The following is a 23,263-nucleotide window of genomic DNA, read 5'->3' as shown; positions in this document are numbered from 1 at the left end:
TAATGTTCAATAGGCTACACTGGAGACCCTCTCACAAAGAATGAACTAGACTAGGGGTTGGCAAACTTCTTCTGTAAAGGGCCAGATAGTAAATATTTTAGGCTTTCTGGGTCATACAGTCTCTGTTGTAGCTATTCAACTCTGCTGTTTTGGTGTGAAAGCAGCCATAGACAATACATAAAGTTTATTTACAAAAAGAGGTGGCTGGCTAGATTTAGCTCACAAGCCAAAGTTTGCCAGCCTCTAAACTAAAGCCAGGTCTGTCGACATGGAAACATATTAAACAATGTTGAGCAAAAATGCAAGTTTCAAAACAATATGCATGGCATGATTCATTTCTAGTTTTAAAATATGAAAATACTGTATAATAATTATAGGTATGTGAATGTTAATATGTGTATAAAAATAAGCCCAACTGATAAACTCTGAATTTATGACAGAGAGGAGGAGATGTAGGGGCATCAACTGTAAATTTTTCATATTTCTTTAAAAACTGAATACCTGAGGCAAATAAGGCATAATGCCAAAATCTACTATTTAGTAGGTGTAGTAGTAGATACACTGTTTAGTTAGTAGATACACAGAAAATTATCATATCATTCTGTTTTAGGATTACATTTGAAATACATCACCAAAAAATTTAAATGCCTAATAGGAACAAAATAAATTTCTTTATTTTGAAGAGACAAGGCTTAAAAACCAAGTTAATGCATTTTTGCTTTGCATTATTATTATTATTATTATTATTTTTGAGACACAGTCTCGCTCTGTCACCCAGGCTGGAGTGCAGTGGCACAATCTTGGCTCACTGCAACCTCTGTCTCCCAGGTTCAAGTGATTCTCCTGCCTCAGCCTCCTGAGTAGCTGGGATTACAGGTGCATGCCACCACACCTGGCTAATTTTTGTATTTTTTTTTAGTAGAGATGGGGTTTTACCATGTTGGCCAGGCTGGTCTCAAACTCCTGACCTCACGTGATCTGCCCGCCTCAGCCTCCCAAAGTGCTGGGATTACAGGTGTGAGCCACCATGCCTGGCCTTGCATTAATTTAATCAAATCCGTAAAATGCACTAGGTTAATGAACTACATTATAAATGAGATGATGTGGTAAAAAATAAAGGCACTCTATCTTTGAGACATAAAATTATATACCAGAAAATGTCCAGAGTAATTCTGATTTTTTAAAAAAGAATTAATGGTTCTCTTCATTACGAAAGTAGTTCATGTTATATATAAAAGGAGGAAAAAACTTTGGAAAAGAAAAGCACACAGAAAGAAGTAGTCTATTAATTGTCTTATCACCCAACCACAGCTGTTAACATTTGATGTGGATCCCCCTCAGGTTTTGTTACATGCATTGTTTTCTATACAAAAATGGCCTGCCATATATTTATGTATATGTGTACATATACACCCACATATGTATACATATATGTACATAATACATATACACATATGTATACCCATACATATGTGTATATGTATACATGTGTACATATATACACATATGCATGTATATGTAATTTGTAGATAGCTCATTTGAACAGTGTTTTTAGTACAATATTCACTTATGTACCTTTCTTTTCCTGTATTTTTTTCTCTCAAAATTATTAGCATGCTATATCTCAGAGTTCACTTCTAACATCTTAGTTTAAAAGACTGAATTTCCAGTGATGTGGAGAAGTGTACCTTTCCTCCATTTGTCATCTATATGAGAAAAAAGCCCCCCAAAGTACTCACTGAGGCACCACTCCAAGAGCGGCCTGTTCTAAGTCATTTACATAACCCTCAGGCTAGCTACCACCTCTGTATACCAGGGCTATCTTTTGAAAAACACAACATACCAAGCAGTTACTTGTTTGTCCTCAAAACATCTCTGAAGGATATAAACTAAAACAACCTGCAGCCTCCCTTCCCAAATACAGCAGCAGCTGTTAAGAAGATTAATAAGTAACTTGCTCTTACCCTGTAGGAGAAACTTTATCCCTTAGACAAGTCTTTACTGGAATCGTAGGCATCCATTAATGCTGCTGGCCAAATGCTTTGCTGTACCTATTACACCTATTATCAGCAAGCAACTCGGCATTAACTGCGTTTAGAACTCTGGGCTTACTGTGCAGTTGAAAAGAATACCATTTACTATCTTATGCCTCTGAAATGAACATATGGCCTTTCACAACTTTGTATCTCCACCCCAACCCCCTCCTCTAATTCCAATCCTGCCTTTCTAGCCACTTCAAACATCTATCTGATCATCCATTTTGGTTAGCCAAGGGGGTTTAAGAGAGGAGGAAATGAGGCGGCTAGGAATCATACCCACTCAGCCAGGCCTCATCTCAACTGTGAAAAGCCACTCTTCAGGCCAGAAGGGAAAAGCATGGGCTGCAGTAGAGCTGTCCATGGGCCTACACAGTCTAGTGACCAGGAGTTCACTGGTCCAACTCCAGCTGTTCACCGCGCACATGTCTCTGCTACTTCTCTGGGTCACTTTCTCCTTCTGCCCCTACACCAACCACGTCTCTTTTTTTTTTTCCTTTTTTTGTTATTATTATACTTTAAGTTTTAGGGTACATGTGCACAACGTGCAGGTTTGTTACATATGTATACACGTGCCATGTTGGTGTGCTGCACCCATTAACTCGTCATTTATCATTAGGTATATCACCTAATGCTATCCCTCCCCCCTCCCCCCACCCCACAACAGTCCCTGGTGTGTGATGTTCCCCTTCCTGTGTCCATGTGTTCTCATTGTTCAATTCCCACCTATGAGTGAGAACATGCGGTGTTTGGTTTTTTGTCCTTGCAATAATTTGCTGAGAATAATGGTTTCCAGCTTCATCCATGTCTCTACAAAGGACATGAATATCTTGAGTTTGAATGCCTAAAAAAGAACTTCTCCATTCAGATCTTACAAACCTGATTATCTCAAGTTCCACTGAACACCCAACAAACAAATATTTAAAGGTCAGATCTGCTCTCCAGGTCAACTGTGACAGGTCCAGGTCAACTGTGACCATGGCAGATGGTGGGGAGGGTCAGGAAGTATAGAGATGGTCAAAAATAAATAATTGCCTAGGGCCACCTCTATCAATGAAAAATATAGGCAAACAAGCTTCTGACAACCAGCCTATCTTTTAAATCTACCTTTGTCTCAAACTAAACACATGCAAAATGGAACACATCATATTAGTCTCAAACCTGCTTTTTCTAAGGTCTGCATTTTCATGAAAGTATCACCATCATCCATGCTCTTTAAGCACAGAATACTGGGGTTCTCTCTCACAAATATTCTTGCCACATCATGAAGTAGCTGTCCCCTGTCCTCCATTCTTCATTCCCATTGTCATCCTATATTAGACCTTCATTCTTACCTAGTTAACCTGGTTTCACCACTTTTTGCTTTTCTTATTTCGACCCAACCAACTTACTACTTCCAGATTAGGCCTGCAAAGTGTAGCTCCCAAAGTTACTACTCCTTGCTCAAAAGTATGGACTAGTCTTCACCTACTGGCCATAGCAGGCCCAAAACCCTAACTCATGCAATCAACCCACAATAAGGCTTATGCCTACTTACCTAGACTTGCTGCATGCCTCACTTTTTATTACAGCTAAACTTATTCCTGTCCTAAACACAGAAACCATTCTGCTGATAGCCTTCATTATCCTCTCCAAGAACCACTTGTCAAAATCCTGTCATTCTACAAGTGAACTCTGTCCACATGAACTTTCCAAATTCCCCAGCCCCACAAGCTCTCTTACAGTTCATTGCTTACAGTTCATTGCTGTCCAAGAGCCACATATCTAACTTTAAATTAGGGTATTACAAAGCTTCAATCAAAAATCACATTCAAAGTAAAAAGAAACTGGTGAAATTAATCTTACTAGTATATTTAAACCACTATATCCAAAACACTACCATTTCAACATGTAATTAATGTAAAAAATGAGGTATTTTACAGTGTTCATACTAACTCTTAAAAGTCTGGTATTTATTTTACATGTAGAAACATCCCAAGTTTGGACTATCCACATTTGAAGTGCTCAGGTGGTTAATTTATTGGACAGTGCGTTACCAGCTCTTTCAAGATAAAAATCATGAGGCTTTCTTCATTCCCATTCCAATAGGCCCATATTAAACTTTAGATTTTAATTCTTGAGGGTAAGGATCGGACCTTCCTTCTAGTTGTATCCCCTAGAACAGGAATCAGCAAATTGTAGCCCACGGGTCAAATCTGACTGCAAATAAAGTTTTATTGGACTATAGCCTTACTCATTCATTTACATATTGTCTATGCTGCTTTCACACTACAATGGCAAAGGTGACTAGTTGCAACAGAGACTATATGGCCCACAATATAAATAAAATAAAATATTTGCTATCTGGCCCTTTACAGAAAATGTTTGCCTACCACTTCTCTAGAGCAATAATTCCCAAAGTGTGGTTAGTGGACAAACCAATGTCTGGTCAGCAAACTGTTGTCAGTCCACATTGAGAAGAAGTTTGTACCAGAAAGTAAACAGACTTTTTTTTTAACAAAGCTTTCTGAATGAAGGAAGCAGTATATTAATAGTCTGACAAGCTTTTTATCCCACTACAACTGTTTGACTTTATTGTACCTTTCGTCACATAATTTTTAAAAATTTTATAACCAAACACATTTATTTTTTATTTAATGGCTTCCAAATTTCCAGCTTACATAAGGCAGTCTCTCTCCTAATTTGTACATATGGTATGTACATTTTCTCGTAGGATTTTATTTTTATATTTGAGCATTTAAACTAATTGGAAGTTTTCATATCATCTAAGTGAGGGCTCCAATTCTATTTTCTCTCATATAGATATCCCGTAGTATCAGAATCATTTAAATCTAGTTTCTCTCACTGAAATGAATGCTCCTTTTCATTTATTAAATCATATTCACTAGAATTTATTTCTGGATTCTTTATTGTTCCACCGACCTATGTATTTCTAAGCAAACAGCATATTGAATTGATTTTATAGTTGTATTAATTTTGTATTGCTCCATAACAATATTACCACAAATGTAGAAGCTCAAAACAAAACACATTTATTATCTCATAGTTTTTGTGGGTCAAAAATCTGGGCACAGCTTAGCTGAGTCTTCTGTTTCAGGGTCTTGCAAAGCTTCGATCAAAGCATCAGGCAGGGCTCTAGTCTCATCTGAGGTACAAATGGGGAAGAATCTGCTTCCCAGATCATTTGACTATTGGCAGCATTCAGTTGCTTGCTGGCTACTGAGGGCCTCAGTTTCTTGCTAGCTGTCAGCCAGAGATTGCCCCGAGTTCCTTGCCATGTGGCCCTCTCTACAGGGCAGTTCATAACATAAAAGTTTGATTCTTCAAAGCCAGAAAGGAACAGAGTCTTTCAGCAAGATAGACTTTACAATCTTATGTAATAAAATCATGCACACATAGTCATATGCATTTGATCACTTCATTATATTATATTAATTAGACGACAGTCTCAGGTCTCACCCACACCCAAGCAGAGGGGATTAAACAAGGGCATGAATATCAGGAGATGAGATTATGGGGGACATCTTATAGCCTATCTGCCACAATAGTATATTCTGATAAGGCACATACTTCTTTTCCTCCCCAAAATATCTCTTGATTTCTCAGGTATTTATTCTTCTATGTAAACAATATAGTTTTATCAAGTACCATCTCTTCCCCCCTCCCCCAAATCCTGTCAGTATTCTATTGGGAAATACATTAAAAACATTTTTAGAAAACTGATATTTTTATGATACTAAATCTCCCCACCCAAGAACATCTGGTATCATTTAATCTGTTCAGATCTCATTTTATGACCCAAGATAGGATTTTATTGTTCTTCATATAAGAGCCTTGCCTTTCTTATTAACTTTATCCTGAAGTAATTATGATTTTTGTTGCTGCTGTGAATGAAATGCCTTCCTCTCTTTCCTAAGGCTTATGCTAAAATAATAAAAAGAAATTAATTGTTGTATATTTCTCTTACATCCATCCATCTTATCAAATTCTCTTAGTAGTTTTTTCCTAACATCTCTTGGGTTATTTAGTTTACAACAACTACATCTGTAAAAAGATAATTTTATCTCTTTCTCCAATGTTAATTTTTTCTTACTGCATTTGCTAGATAAACCAAATCATAGATAATAATGGTAAACAAGAATCTCTGTCCAGTTTCTGACCGGCTCAAATAATTTTAGTATTTTACTACTTGTTTAAACAAATACTTACTGTTGGTTTTAACATTTGTTGAATGAAAATCATCTTTGTTAATAAAGATAACGGTAGATACTCCACCCTCAAGGAGGTAGAACGTAACTCTTCACGTAAGTGTGGACTGTGCATTGTGATTTTCTTTGAAAGAGTACCATATGAGAAGCGGGGAAAGAGCAACTTTATGGTGGAGAAACCTGACAAATTATCTCGCCCCGGTGATCAAAGTCAATATCAACAGTGATAAATAATGTTAGTGGTATGTATCATTAATATGATATGATTGAAATAGCACGTTACCTCTGTGGTCTTCTTCCCCAGAGCACATAACTACATTCTAATCATGAAAAAACATCAGGCAAATCCAAATTGAGGGGCATTCTACAAAATGCATCACCAGTACCCCTCAAAACTGTTAACAGTCAAAAACAAGAAAAGTCTGAGAAATTGTCACAGCCAAGGGGAGCCTAAGGAGACATGACTACTAAATGCAATATGGGGTAGCCTGTAACAGAAAAAGGATATTAGGTAAAAACTAACGAAATAGGAATGAAGTACAGACTTCTGATAATAAAAATTTATCAATATTGATTAACTATAACAAATGTATCATATTAATGTAAGCTGTTAGTAATAGGGAAAAATAGTGGTATGATATATGGGAACTCTATGCACTATCTCTATAATTTTTCTGTAAACTTAAAGCTGTTCCAAAAAGAAAAGCTTATTTTAAAAAGAATAATGGAAGTCACCAATTCCTTATTTGACTCTAAGTGTCAGACTTATATTTATTCATCCTAGATAGGAATACCTTTATCCCAATGACAGGACCAAACTCAGTGAGTCCTATTTTTGGTTCCTGTTCAAACCACTCTGTTAACTCAGCTCTCTTTGGTAGCAAACTATAAAACCCTACAATTGAATCATTCTTAATTTCCAGGATGGGGAATATTCTGACCAATTTATTCATTTAACAAGTATTGATACAGTACCTCACATGTATAAGAAACTAGGAAAGAAACACTTTACACCCTAAGGAATAATGTTGCCAAAATATATATGTATCACACTTTAGTTTATAAAGCACTTGAATGTTATTTGACCCTCAACACTTGATTGAGGTGGGTAATCATAGATATTCTCAATTCTAAAGAGGAAACTGGGGCTCAGAGAGAATAAGTGATTTGCCTAAGGTCACACAGCAAATGTACTAGATGAGACTTCACATTAAGTCTAATTTTAAATCCTCTGCAATAGAATGCAATGGTTAAAAGAATATCAAGTGAGTGATACAGTTCAAAATATGAAACAGAAATCTGGAGGAGCTAGAAGTCCGCAAAAGCTTCACCAGAAACAGAACTTTAACCCAAATAGAAATGGGGATGTAGAAGGGATGTTTAGCAACATTTTCCACAGTCTTATCAAGCTTTGGGTTCCTTTTCAACCCCAAAGGGGTCTACCTTTGGGAAGTCCTAGTCTAATCCCTGGAAATCATAAACAATCAATTAGTATTTATGGAGTGATTAGAACAATGAGCTGATCCAGGATTTCTACACATCATCATGATGATATTTGAAGAATGAATGGGAATTGAGGTGCAGAAGCAACTTCATTTCACTAAGAAGAATAGCAGTCTGAGGTAAGAATAAAAGTCTCTGTATTACTGATGAGAAAAAGATTGATTATTCAATAGCCATGGTAACTAGTAACCACCAGCACCAACTTTTAAATCTATTTGATGGAGGGCAATTCACCTCAGACTAATCATCAATAACAACTCAACTTGCTTCAGGGAACACACTTCTGGAAGCCAATTACAATGAGCTTCACACAATTCAAGGTCAGCCAATCAGCAGCAGACACACTGCAGTGAACATGCTTCTCAGAGTCAATCAACAATAGTCTCACTCAAATAGCCATGCTTCTAAGGTCAAGTTCAACCACTCATGCCTCTGTAACCAAAACACCACTATGTTTCCCAAAAAGATCAGTAATCTGCTTCACTCACAGACTATGCTTAACACAGCTGTCTCTTACTTTGGTAAGTAATGAATTCTGGGTTTTGTTTTACATGTTGGATTATGGTCTCTCTTTGACAGAGGTTTGTCTTTGACAAACCAAGACTTTTCCCACTTTTCCCTAACTTCTCAGAACAACTGTGAAAAAAAATAGATTCCCCCTAAGGAATGGAAACTACTCCAAACTCCAAGAGTTCACTTGAAGACCCTTGCCAAAGACCAATTAAGTGGGTAAGAAAAATGCTACATTGACTACATCTTGTTTTGTGGAATACTCTCCTCAATTCAGCCTTATGGTACCACAGATCATATCATAGGAAAGCATTCATGAGGTAAGAACTCATTTATATCAAATGGCATCACAGCCCCATAGAGCTACATCTTAGGAGTCAGAATCACCTTGGGATTTTTTAACTCACACACCCAGGTTTCTCTTCATATCAATTAAAACTTAAACTCTATGAGATAGGACTAAGAATCCGTGTTTTTAAATGTCCTTGGTGATTCTGATACCCATTGCTTTAGTCAGGAATGATTAGCATGGTCTCCTAAGAGTGCAAGGCCATTTTGGTTTACTGAGAGACACTGCAGGCCTGGTTCCAGACTCTCAGGCAACGAAGACCAAATTAATATTGCCAGTACTAGGTTAGATACTCCGTAGCTACCTGCAGATCCAGGAGGTTCAAGTGAACCAAGCCTGCTATTATCTACTGAGTTCTCCCTGGATCAATGTTTCTCAATCCTAATTGCACAGCTGAATCACCTGGGAGCATATTTTAGCATATCAATTCTGGCACTCCGTCCAGACCAATTGAATCAGAATCTCTTAGGATGGGGTCTAAGTATCTTCTTTAGGGCCCCTTAGGCAATTCTATGGGCAAACAGGGTGAGAATCACTGATCTAGACTGTTCACCAGTACCTGTGTCTGACTCATCTCATCATCCTCTAGTATAAGGCACCTGGAATTTCTCCTAGAAACAGATGATGATGGGAAAATCCCACTATATCTTGTAGAAAGCACCAAAGAAAATCTTCCAGAGTCGAAATGTGATGTTTAAACTATTTTAAATGCTTTACACTAAAAGCCCAGACTTCACCACTATGCAATATATATATGTAACAAAACTGCACTTGTATTCGCTAAATCTATAAAAGTAATAATAAATGTTTTAAAAGGCAATAAACAAATAAATAAAATGCTTACCTGTTTAACTGATCAAATAACCAAAAGGAAAAACAAAACAAAGAAAACCCTCTCCTTTTTCCTCTACATCCTTTTCTTGATGAATAGTGAGGTTCTGCAGTAAGATGAAAAAAATTTTCAGCCAAGAATGAAAATCATTCTGTCATGGCAAGGGGAATAACAGCCAAAATAAGAAATTTAAGAGCAGCATTCCAAAAATCTGCTTGCAATGAGGAGGTAACTCAGAATGGAAGCTGCTGTGATGGAACTAAAGGAGAAAAAGACATCAGAATATATTTTTAAAGTCTGTTTCAAATGGGTTTAGCAGTGCATTAGTCATCTATGTCAAGAGTTTAACATGTTTAAACCAAGAAACACAGTCACAATGACTTTCAATTTTCAGCACCTTCTGAGGTGCTTACTTAAAGCAGTATATAAAGAACAATCACTGAATAAGTAATGCAACTCACAACAGGGTCAAATCGAGAACTCTAGTTGTGATTAGAATGGAGAAGAGTATTTCATTCTATTTAGACCAAAATTCAGCTAATTTCTAAGCAACGAGTAAGTGAAAAAGACTTAATGTTCCCCAAATGTTATAAAAGGTAGTTCACACATCCTAACTGTATATTGCATATGGTAAATTAAGTTGATAAAATAAGAAAAAACTCCAGATTATAATGTACAAGTCCCATAATAACCATGAAGGGTTATCACTGTAGTAAAAGAAAAACTGCCAAGCAATAATCAGTTTAACATCAAGGTCCTCTCCCCAACACACACACCACACTATAAACACTAAATTAATCCAGCAAGGTCTGAATTAGGTCAGAAGACACATGGGACTTCATCTGGTGGGAAGAAATAAGAAGGGCAGAAAAAGCAGCAGCAACCTTCAGAGCTTCATTTCCATTTGTCCGGTCGCTGATGACCAGATGACCTTACAGAGGATATGTCTTAGTAAGCCTGTTCCAACTTAGAACGCTTCCTTGAAATCCAAAAGCTTTTTAAAAATTGAAAACTGGGTACCAATATTTATTAGAATAGCCTGACTATTGCTGTTTTAGATGCTGTATTCAATCACTCACAATCAACTGGGTATTTAATTAGTACCATCTAATGTAGAGATAAAGCTATAAAGGACTTCCAGTTAAAGATGACGGATTGAACACATCCATTTACCTTGGCTATCTCCCAAAACTCCACTGAAATGACACTAAAAGAATGTTTTTAACCTACAATAACAAAGAGGGGAGACAACCACAAAGATCTCTTCAAAGCTGAGAAAAAGCCAAATCTTATGGCAGCTGTGAGAGAAGCACAAAATAAAATATTTGCACCTGAACATCCCCAAAAGACTCAGGGGTTAGCAGCTCCATGCACACCTGGAAGTAGGGAGGAAAGGGGAGCTAAAATAAGTAGGTTCCAGTAAGAGTTTTTCGAAAAACAATTAGATTCCCCACCCCCACCCCTGCCACCAACTTCCTGTCTCTGGCCTCTACTCATTCTACTATAGGTTCAGATATTTATTCTTTGGAGGGTGAAAGAGTTAGTCTCTGAACTGGGGAATATAAGCACAGTGGACATGGATTCTACACCGGAAACAGGGGCTTAAGCAAAGGTTTATATACTGTATATAGAGACTTCTATATTCTCACCTTCTTTACTCAGAGAGCAATTAGAAGATTCTTCTGTAGGATATCTGATGAGACCAAAAGAAAAGACCTAAAGATATTGACCTTGGTCCTAAAACTCAACTGCCCAGCCAAATCACCCAAATTACAATTGATAAACACCTACTTCAGGCTAAGAGCTTCCAATCAGCTTCGTAGTGCCCCCTCTTAAACATGTACAGAAAAGAGAGCAAAACATGACCATAAATTTGAGGTAAGCCTGTAATATGCCAGAAAACAGAACAGTCTGAAGGAAACTATGTAGGAAGAAGCAAACTCAAAAAAATTACTAATATTTTCAGAGAGATATTAAAACTATATTACACTCATGAAACAAAAACAGGATGCTAGAAAAAAAGAACATTCAGACCTCATAAAGCAGCTTCTAGAAATTAACATATGAAACAAATGAAAAATGCAATAGCAGCAAGATAAAGTGGAAGTGATCTCCCAGAAATAGAACAAAAAGAAAAAGAGGTAGAAAATAGAAGGGGAGAAAATTAGAAGATTAGTCTAGGAGGTCCAACATCCAAATAGGACAGAAAAAAATGAAGGTAAAGAAAACAAAAAACAAAATAAAATTTCCCCAAACTCAAGGACCAGATTGAAAGGTATACAGAAAATTTCCAGATTGAAAGGGTACCCAGGAAATAGTTAAAAATAGACATATACCAGAGCATATTGTTGTGAAATTTCAGAGCAAGCAAGAGATCGTAACGACTTTCAGAGAAGAAAAGCAGGATTCAAGAAGAATCAGAATAACATCTGATTTGTCAACACTAACAACAAGAACAAGACTTGGAATAGGGAGAGACAGAAAAATTCTGAGGATAAATGATTTCCAAACTACAATTCTACACTAAGCCAAACGATCAAATAAAGTGCAAGAGAAAAATAAGATTTTCATACCTGTAAGAGCTCAAAAAATTAACCCCCAATACATCATTTTTTCCAGAAAATTATTAAACTTGCTCTACCAAAATGAAAAAAAAAAAAACACCAAGGAAGAGAAAGACATGACATCTCAAAAACCGAGGATCCAACATAAAAGGAGACAGGATTCACCAGGATGATGGTGAAGGGAGACTATATTGATGTCCACTGTTTCAAAGGCCCAGAAAATACTAGTCCAGATTGAAGATCAGAAAGCTTTGGGAGAAATGCCTCCAAGAACAAGAATCTGATATGACACATGAAGTGTTTGAACAGACTGAGTAAAGAAACAGATCTTGGGGAAAGTACAGGGATAAATTAGGAGTGAGCATGGCAACTAAAAAGCAAAGGACCAAACAAGGCAATTCTTAACTGCAGAGAAAACAAAAACTATGCAAGTAATCATAATATACACACTACATGGCTCAGCTGTGACTAGGTTTACCTAGTCATATTAATGAAATCACTGACGACCACTCTAACCAAAATATGACAACGATAAAATGATATATTAGGGTCTACTACAATATAGGGAAGATACGAGTATGGGAGAAAGGGGCAGGAGAGCTAAATCTTCATCTTCCATAGTGGGAAGACAGTACATAACATCTAAAACTGAAAAGTTGAGAAATAGAATACATGTGTCATTTTAAAATGCAGGTAAAATGCCAAAAGCAGCAGCTAGTAAACGTTGGTACACATTCTATTGACTACTCAATACCTGCCATGTAATAGACATTCAGTGAATGACTGAATCGTATTGATGTGCAAAAGAATAACTATAAACTAAAGTATGTGCCTAATATGGTTTGGCTATGTCCCCACTCAAATCTCATTTTGAATTGTAGCTCCCATAATTCCCACTTGTTGTGGGAGGGACCCAGTGGGAGATAACTGAATTATGAAGGTAGGTTTTTCCCATGCTGTTCTCGTGATAGTGAGTAAGTCTCACAAGATCTGATGGTTTTATAAATGGGAGTTCCCCTGCACAATCTTTCCTGCCTACCACCATGTAAGATGTAACTTTGCTGCTCATTCGCCTTCAGCCATGATTTTGGGGCCTCCCCAGCCATGTGGAACCATGAGTCAATTAAACCCCTTTCCTTTATAAATTACACAGTCTCAGGTATGTCTTTATTAGCAGCTTAACAACAGACTAATACAGTGCCCAAATTCAAACACTCTTTAAAATGTTAGGAGTTGCTCTTTAAGATTTTTCCCTCTATTTATATCCCAAGTACCTAAACTTTCTGGACAAAAAAAAAAAAATTGTTTTAAATTATTTTTCCAAAAAAGATTAGTGATGTTTCTCAAATGAAAAACAAATCGCTGATATTTACCATAGAAGAATTTGATAGCACTATTGATAAGCTAATTACCTCCTTAGATAATCAAGGGAGAAATCAGGCCCAATATACACTTGAATTAAGCAAGGGAAATTTCTCTTCACACATGGTGGATTTAAATCTTAGCTTAGAACTCAGATGAGTATTTAAAATATATTAAAAATGTGTAAATAAAACAAAAATTCACCTGGTAAGCAAAATATTTATTACATTTCTTTGCTTGATCTTGAAACAGTTACATTGGTTGTGAAGAAAGGATATTTTGTTATATACATAGGGCAAGATCTTTTTTATTCATGCTTAACAAATTCTAATTAAAAATTTAAATAACCAAAATGTCTGACAGACTAACTGATCACAAAAATATAATGATTGAACTATCATTAGGATAAGCAAGTCCTTGTAAAATCTGCTATTCCATCTTTTCACACATTTATTGGAGGAGTAAATTTAAATCACTACAGGTAGACTAGAAATAACAGTTTTAAAAAAACTTCCCCACTGAGGTGAGTTGAAATAAATAACTGAGCCCAAGAGTAGTCAATAAAATTTCATTTATTAATTAATTAATTCATTCATTAAGGAAATAAGTATTTAGTGAGTAAACCTACTATGAGCCTGACATTGTTTGCTAGTCTTTAAAGCACAGGATAACTTACTCCTAGGTGTGTTTTTCCCTCCTCTTCTATAAACCTGAAAATAAAACATACAAATCAAGAGAAATGAAGGATCAGTTTACACAGCATTCAGGTGATATGATTTAACCAAAAGACAAATCATCCCATCTATTTGAACACAATTATATAAAGAGGTACCTACCTTTCGTCTTCAAATAATTATATAGTACACAATAGAGAATGTTTTTCTTCTCACGTGGTTGTGTTGCACATGCCCTGCTACGGTGGTTCCAAACACCAATAAATATACAGTTTTGCATAACGCTCCATTTTTTCTTCACAGGACTTACTGCTATGTGAGTCCAGTAGTGCAGAGGTTGGTGGCACTGTTGACATTTTGAGCAAGGCAATTCTTTGTTGTGAGGGTTTGTCTCGTGTACTGTAGGATGTTTAGCAGCATCTGTGGCCTCTACCCACGAAAGGCCAGTATCATCCTCCCCACCAGCTATGGCCAAAAATGTCTCCAGCCATTGCCAAATATGGGAGGGGGGCAAAACTGCCCCCTTTTGAGAACCACCACTTTAGAGAAACACCTCAGAGAGTGTGATTATAGACAGAAGAGAAAGCCAGATAAAACAATAATCTCTCTTTCAAAAGTGTAGACTTCTGGTTTAACATATGCTCAAGTATGTCAACCTTTATGATGCTACTGCTCTACCACCATTTTAAGTTCAAATGCCTTCTAGTTCTAAATCTAAATTAAGGTAAAGAAAGGGAAAAATTCCTATTAAAACAACGCACGAACACAAAGGAAATAATTCTGTCTAATCTTTCCTCCACCTTCCACTTTAAAGAACACCAAGGTCGGCCGGGTGCAGTGTCTCACGCCTGTAATCCCAGCACTTTGGGAGGCTGAGGCGGGCAGATCACGAAGTCAAGGGATCGAGACCATCCTGGCCCACATGGTGAAACCCCGTCTCTACTAAAAATACAAAAATTAGCTGGGCGTGGTGGCGCGCGCCTGTAGTCCCAGCTACTCGGCAGGCTGAGGCAGGAGAATCACTTGAACCCAGGAGGTGGAGGTTGCAGTGAGCCGAGATCGCACCACTGCACTCCAGCCTGGGCAACATGGCGAGACTCTGCCTCAAACAAACAAACAAACAAGACCACCAAGGTCATCTTTTTGTAAACTACCTAGCATAGTCCCAGAAGTTTTGACAAATATTTGAGTACCTACTATGTGTCAGACATAGTTCTAAGTGCTGAAGAAAGATTTACCAATTGCATTTACTGAACTGAGAAATAATTCTTATAAACATTTAACAGGTAAATATTTGTGACGTTGGTTTTGGCAAAGGATTCTCAAATATGACACCAAAAGCATAAACAAAAAAAGAAAAAAATAGATAAAATGGACTTCACAAAAATAAACTTTTGTACTTCAAAGGACACCATCTAAAGATAACCCACAAAATAGGAGAAAACACTTGTAAATCACGTATCTGATAAGGGACTTGTACCCAAGATATATAAAGGGCTCTTACTACTTAATATAAAAAAAACCCACATCTTAAGATGGTCAAAGGATATGAATAAATATTTCTTCAAGAAAGATACACAAATGACCAACAAGCACATAAAAAAGACAATCAGCATCATTACACATCAGGGAAATTCATACCAGAACCACAATGAGATACCACCTTCACACCTGCTAAGGCTATAATGAAAAAGTCAGGCAATAACAAATGTTGGCAAGGATGTGGAGAAATTGGAATCTTCATGGTCAAAGGGAAGGAGTACTTTGCTTTGTGAAACAGGCTGGCAGTTCTTCAAACAATTAAACTTAGAATTACCATGTGACCTAGCAATTCAACTCCCAGGTACATACCCAATAGAAATGAAGACATGTTCACACAAAAATTTGTACATAAATATTTATAGCACCATTATTCATGATAGCTAAATGACCCAATCAACTCAAATGTCCCCAACAGACAAATGGATAAACAAAATGTGCTATAATCATCCAATGGAATATTATTCCACCATAAAAAGGAATGAAGTACTGATATACACTACAACATGGATGAACCTTGAAGTAATTATGCTGAGTGAAAAAAACAGTCACAAAAGGGCAACTATTGTATGATTACATTTATATGAAATGCCTGCAATATGGAAATCTCTAGAGACAGAAAGTAGTGGTTGCTTAGGGCTGGCAGGGGGTGGGCATGAGGGTGGGAAGTTGAAATTGGGGGGTAAACGGGATAACAGCTAAAGAAACGGGTTTCTTGTGAAATGATGCAATGTTCTAAAATTGACTGGGGTGATGGTTGCACATATCTATGAGTATACTAAATATACAGAAATATATACCACTTATATACTAAAATATGTGCTACTTATACTAAAACTCACTGAATCGTATACTTTAAATAGGTGGCTTTTATGGCATGTGAATCATGCCTCAATAAGGCTACTTAAAAATAATGTCTTGTTTAAAATATCCTCACACATCTGAAGAGATCTTATTCTTTTGGTTGTAAGTATGAAATGATTACAACAACCAAAGCCAGAACTGGCTTTGGTATTTAAACCATTGAAAATGTTCCAGGTAAACATTTAAGACTAAGAAAATCTTGAAAGTAGAAAAAATTAAAATGAAGGCATCAAGGAACTTCCGGAGGACATAAAATGCAGTGATTGTTTAAGATGTATTGGGGGCATTAAGTAATTAGATTCATAGGGGTGGAATGTAAGCAAGGAGAGTTAAAGTGCTCATATGAAAAGCCTCAGCCTGGAAGACCCCCTTCTTTACCAGCTTGCAGTGATTCTGAAAGAACAATATTTCTTCATGTGCACTGTACACCTTATTTTTAAGGAAGCTAAAAATACCCCCCATATGATTTACTCCAGTAACAAATAGGAAGTCAAGTAAATGATAAAGGGCCAAACAAAAAGAGATTTAAGGAAACACATAAAAGGCTAAACCAGTTCCCAGGAATGGCTACTGGGAAGTTTCAGCAATCAGCATGTGTTATTGCTTTTTACAGGCAGAGCATAAGATGATATGATCCGTGCATAGCTCACAATTCCACTACTGAGACATTTCAACCTGTGTCGTTGTCAGTCCAAATAAAGTCCGTTTCTGTGTTTGCCTTGTGCAATATGCCAGTTAATATATCCTAGCTCATTGCAGAGCTCCTGGTATGTGTGGTCTGGGGAGTCCATACCTTCCCCGACTTGAAGAACCACCAACGCCAGCGATAAGGAAATGTCCGGGTGCATTAGGAATATTTTTGATCCTCAATAAATCTCTGCTTCTTCCTTGACCATTGCAAACAGTCCGGTTTGCCATCTAGCTGATTCTCGGTACCTCATACAGCACTGTGCTCCAGTTTCAAAGCAAAATTAGGGCTAATGTGTGGCGGTGGGTGAGGGGCGGGGGTGGGGGTGCAAGAAGAAAACAACCAAAGGTTGAACTGGCTTTTCCTACAGAGCCTCAGATTTCAAAATGACTGCCGTCGAAGCTAAAATGACCCAGATTTGGGGGACAAGGGGGGAAGAGGGTCGATATTCATTCCCCTGTGGGGTAGCTGTAGCTTGATTATGGGAGTAAGGAACTAGGGAAGACGGGGTCATCTACATGAAAAGAGAAATAACGGGGAATGGTCTTCAAGTACCACGCACCTCTCTCAGTGAATCACTGCAGTGTCAGCCCTGCACTGATTCCATGATTTGCCAAACAGGATGAGGTAAGGCACAAGCCTGGAGCCCCCTCCTCCTTCTCCTCCTCTCCCATCCCCCGCGCAGAAAGGCGCATCCCTCCCCGAGGTGCACCACGCAGCCCCCCGCGGCCCTGGCTGAGGGGTGACGTCACCCTTCTGCATTGAGCTTCAAGGACCGGCGGCAGCACCGGATAGATGAGGAGTAGAGTTGGGGCGCTATCTCTATCACCAACTGGAGCGGACCCTCCGCCAGGGCGCTGCGGATTGTGCTCATGCAGTGACAGAACGACCAGATAGGGAGTGTAAAGATGCAGGGAGGTGGGAAAGGAATCCAAAGACTCATCTCTTGGGTCACCAAGAAACCTCAAAGATGCCCCCGGCTTATGTAAGACCCTCTCCCTTTCGTGCGCCTCCACGCGGTGACAACGCCTGCTCCCCATCGTGCGCTTGGGAGACTTCGGTCGCCCTTGCCCAGCCAGGCAGGCAAGGTGCTTCTGGTGCCTCCCTCCCGCAGCCCCGTGGGGTCGGGAATAACTGGGAATCTGAGATTAAACCCCACGCTCCCGTGTCCTCTCCCCGCCACAGGTTAGCTCCAAGAGGCGCCGCGAACCGGCTGGTAGGGGAAGGGAGAGAAGGGTGTACAGCGAGGAAAACAGACGAATAAACCCGCAACTTTCCACAGGAGCTGACCCTATCCCGGGAGATTAAAAAAGAAACTAATGCATTAACATTTTTTTTTGGAAGGTCGACAACCTGCAGTCACCGACACTACGCAGCCCCTTGCAGCCTGCGCGGGGCGAGGTCTAGGGTTCCAGCAGCCCCGACCCGCACCCTGCCAACCTGCATCCCCGACCCAGCACCCCGCGCCTGTCTCCTTAAAGAGGGGTCCGAGATTTGATTTTTGGTTTGGGTTTTCCTCCCCACTTCTTTTCTCAGAGCATCATCATACGGACCGATGAACAGCGACTCGGCCACCGGCCCGGCGTGGGCACTTACCCAGAAGACGAAGGAGTAGATGATGAGGAGGGTTTTGAGACAGGTTATCACAGGTTTGGTCTCCATTCTCCTCGATGCCATACTACAGAGCTCCGGCGGCGGCGGCGGCGGCAGGCGGCGGGCGGGCGCGCGGGAGGGGGAGGAGGCGGGGCGGGGCGGGGCGGCGCGGGGCGGGGGCGCGTGCCGCGAGAGGCCTCGTGAGCGCGCAGGCGAGGCCGTGCGCGTGCGTGAGTGCGCACCGCGCGAGGCTCCTACTGAAAAAGTCGGGCCGGGCAGTAACTGCGCATGCGGGAAACGCCGCCCGCGTCCGCAATACCGCGCAGGCTTAGAGCGCCAGCGGAGGAGAGACGCGAGGCCAGGCGAGGCGACACGGGGCGCGGCAGGACATGGGGGAGGGAATGGGAGAATTTAGAGGCCGGGTCAGAGGTCACGGGAACCTCTCCCAGTCCGCCCTGGCATTTAGATTTCTGCTTTGTACACAGTTGGGCGTTACATTTGCAGGTATGCCTGCACCTGGCTATGGGAAGTTTACGGGTGCCCCCCTGCCCGTCAGTCACGTTTCTGCATTTTGACACCCGCCAGGGCCTTCTCACATGGAAGCGGCCCAGTGGTCATGTGCTTGGCAACCAGCAGGCCTCGTTTGTGCCAGAAACAGACTGACAGGTGGCCAGAGATACAGCTGGAGGGATGAGCAGGAACCCCGGAGCTCAGACAGACCCCAAATCCTCGCCACCACAGGTATCTGCAGGCTCCTCCATTTTTTAGATTTGTCTTACATTTTGAAATAAACGAAATGACAAGAAAGGTCTGTATGAGGCGTCATTCTTGCTGCACATACAATGTTTAACAGATAACAGGAAAATGTTTAATATGCCTGAGAATCATTTGCAGCACGCTAACAAGTACAGTCCACCTCCCTCCTGTAAAGGAAAGCCGCACTGAGGTCAAAAAATAATGTTCACAACCAATTTGGAGTTCCTCAAAAAGTTGAACAGAGTTTGCATATGATCCAGCAACTCCATTCCTGGGTATTTACCCAAGAGAAATGAAAATATATGCCCACACAAAACCATATACATGAATGTTTATAGCGGCATTATTCACAATAGCCAAAAATTGGAAACAACTCAAATATCTGTCAGCTGATGAGTGGATGACCAAAATTCGGTGCATCCATACAACGGAAAATTATTCAGCCACAAAAAAGAATGAAGTACTACTGATAAATGCTGCAACGTGGATGAACCTTGAAAATATGCTAAGCGAAAGAAGTCAGACACAAAAGACCACATATTGAATGATTCATGTATAGGAAATATCCAAAATAGACAAATCCATAGAGACAGAAAAGAGATTAGTGGTTGCAGCGAGTGGGAGGCAGGAATGAGGAGTGACTCTTAATGGGTAAGCGGCTTCTTTTTAGAGTAATGAGAATGTTCTAGAATTACATAGTGATGATAGTTGCACAATACTGTGAATTACTAAAAACCACTGAGTTGTATACTTTAAGAGGATGACTTTTATGATATATTAATTATATCACAATAAAAATGTACATTCCACCCAGATATGGTTTGTAGAGGAACACACAGATTCAGTGGGCGATTTAGCTTGATTGCTGAGAGACTAGTCAAAAACAGCAACACTATCACAGGTTAACTCAATCGTGGATGATGATGTTAAGGATACATATTTGTGAAAGAGTGAAAAACAGAGTCAATAAGGCTTGGGAAAAGCCTGCCAAGGTCAGTTGTTACAGGAGTAATTATTACCTCTATCCAGTTATATGTGGTCTCAATCCATAAGGTAACTGTATAAACAGGACACAAACATGAGGAAGAGGAGAACCTGTTTAAGGAAATTGTCAACCATAACAAAAAGGTATCTGGGCATACAAGGGTGGAATATAGGTGCAGGTGAAAGAAGGGACAGGTTGAGCAAGGTGTCTGTTATAAAGGGGTCTTGGCACACTGATTCTCGATGCTGGGTGCTCATTTGCACCACCTGGTATTTTAAAACAATTATGAATGCCTGTGCCCAATCCCAGCTATTCGGAGTCATTTGGTGTGGGCTGAAAGCTCCACTTTTTAGAAGCTCTTCAGGTGGTCTGAATATTAAGCAAGAGTTGAGGGGCATTGCCCCATACTGCAATGAACTTAAACCCAACTTCAGAGAGGAGCTTTCTCTTTCATTCTTACAGACTCCAGGCTGATTCCAACTGCTGCAGCAGCAGGGAAAGGATACTGAAGACTTCAAGCCCAGTGAGTATCCTTAGCATCAAAAGATCTTGGCCATGTATAATTATTCTCTAAAGGAGTCAGAAATCTCAATGTTCAGCCCACAGTGACACTGCTAAGCATCATAGATAATTTGGTGAGTTAATATATGACATTCACAGAAGACACCCATCAGTTTAAGCTAACTCACCATCTCACAGTTTGGAGCATTTTTGGAATATCTCTTAGGTCCAGATTCTTGAAAACTTGGACTGTTCTAGCAAAAATGAACCATTTAAATATAAAGATAAATATGAATATTCAGTAATGTAATTAGTAGATAAATTAACATAGCTTGTAGCTAGATCCTTGCTCTCCAATTGTGGCCCATGACATATATATAGGGTGACAAGCCATCCCAGTTTGCCCAGGACTGAGGGGTTTCCCTGCATTCAGGATTTTCATTGCTAAAACCAGGAAGGTCTTGCGCAAACCAGAACATATTAGTCACACTCACCCTGAGCTGGCAGCATTGACATCCACTGGAAGAGCTGTTTGAACGTGCAGAACCTCAAGCCCCACTCCAAACCCATGTTAACAAGATCTCCAGGGGAGTCAGAAGCACAGTAATGTCTGTCATCTATTATGGATTGAATTGTGTCCTCCCAAAAGATATATTGAAGTCCAGGCTAGGTGCAGCTGAAGTCCTAACCCCAGTACCTCAGAATGTGACCTTATTTGGAAATAGGGTTGTCGCAAATATAATTAAGACAAGGTCATACTGGAGTAATGGGGGCCCTTAATCCAAGCACTTTTAAGGGCTCATATCCTTAAAAGAAGAGACACAGGGAGAGGGCCATATGAAAACACAAAGACACACAGGGAGAAGGCCATTGTGACAACAGAAGTAGAGATCAGAGTGATGCAGCTGCAAGCCAAAGACTGCCAAGGATTGATGGTCACCTCCAGAAGCTAGGAGGAGGCAAGGAATTATTCTACCCAGAGTCTCAGAGAGAGGATGGCCCTGCTGACATTTTGATGTCAGACTCCTAGCCTCTAGAACTGTGAGATAATACATTTCTGTTTTTTTTTTAAAGCCACCCAGCTTGTGGTACTTTGTTACAGCAGCCATAGGAAACTGTCACATGTCTAAGATTCACTGATCTATAATGCATCAATATATAATCACAGCTGCCACATCACCGAGCAACTCACAGTAGCACCATTTACAATAGCCAAAATATGAAAACAACCTAAATAAATGTCCAGTGACAAGTAGATTAATGAAATCTATTTCATGGCGTATCTATACTATGGAATATTATTCAGCCATAAAAAGGGATGAAGTACTGATGCATGATACAACTTGGATGAACCTTGAAAACATTATGATGAGTGAAAGCCAGATGCAAAATGATGCATATGTATAATTCTATTTATATGAACTGTCCATAATAGGCAAATCCATAGGCAGATTAGTGGTTGCCAAGGGCTAACCCTAATGGAGAGTCACCGCTTAATGGATATGGGGTTTATTCTTGTGATGACGAATAAGTCCTGGAGCTAGATAGTGGTGATGGTTGTGCAACAGTAGGAATGTACTTAATGTTGAATTGTACACCTTAAAACAGGTAAAGTGGTAAATTGTATGTGTATTTTATAACACACAGAAATAATATGTAACCACAGCAAGTCCAAGTGTCTTGTGGCCTGAAGGAATGATGTAGGTTGGGGAGCTGAAGGAAGATCAGCAAGGCTCAATAGCAGGAGGCAAAGAAGATATAGAGAAGGCTGGAGAGAGGCCAGCCCATCCAGGTCTTTTTAGGTGACGTTAAGAATTTTAATCTTTTGCCTAAGAGTAAGAGAAGTGTTTGCTTTTTATTTGCTTCAAATTCAGCAAGTAGTTCAAGGAAAACTGGACTGCTACCAAAGCATCTACCTGGTCCCTGCTCCTACTGTCACCCCCTCTATCTGTTGTTCACACAACAACCAGAGTGATCTTGTTCAAACACAAACCATTTCATATCACTCTTTGGGTTAAAATTATCTAGTGGCTTCTCATCATTGCACTTGGAATCAAATTTTAACTCTTTGCCCTGACTTAGAAAGCATATATGAGGCCAGGCATGGTGGCTCACGCCTGTAATCCCAGCATTTTGGGAGGCTGAGGCGGGTGGATTTCTTGAGCTCAGGAGTTCGAGATGAGCCTGGCCAACATGGCAAAACCCTGTCTCTACTAAAAATACAAAAATTAGCTGCGTGTGGGGGCACATGCTTATAATCCTAGCTACTCAGGAGGCTGAGGCAGGAGAATTGCTTGAA

At 39.6% G+C, this 23,263-nt stretch overlaps 1 protein-coding gene across 1 annotated transcript in view; it reads right to left on the bottom strand.

Annotated features, from left to right (window-relative positions):
* TSPAN7 (tetraspanin 7) overlaps nt 1-18,860 on the bottom strand; it is a 122,540-nt gene extending 103,680 nt beyond the window's left edge. The window contains exon 1 of the mRNA XM_055267497.1: nt 18,726-18,860. Coding sequence (XP_055123472.1) covers nt 18,726-18,806 — 81 coding nt within the window. The 5' untranslated portion in view covers nt 18,807-18,860. The remainder of the gene's footprint in view (nt 1-18,725) is intronic.
* Nucleotides 18,861-23,263: the final 4,403 nt, after the last annotated feature.

The sequence above is a fragment of the Symphalangus syndactylus genome, chromosome X (genome assembly GCF_028878055.3).
Source record: "Symphalangus syndactylus isolate Jambi chromosome X, NHGRI_mSymSyn1-v2.1_pri, whole genome shotgun sequence".
NCBI classification, from domain to species: Eukaryota; Metazoa; Chordata; class Mammalia; order Primates; family Hylobatidae; genus Symphalangus; species Symphalangus syndactylus.
This window is presented reverse-complemented; position numbering and strand designations above follow the sequence as displayed.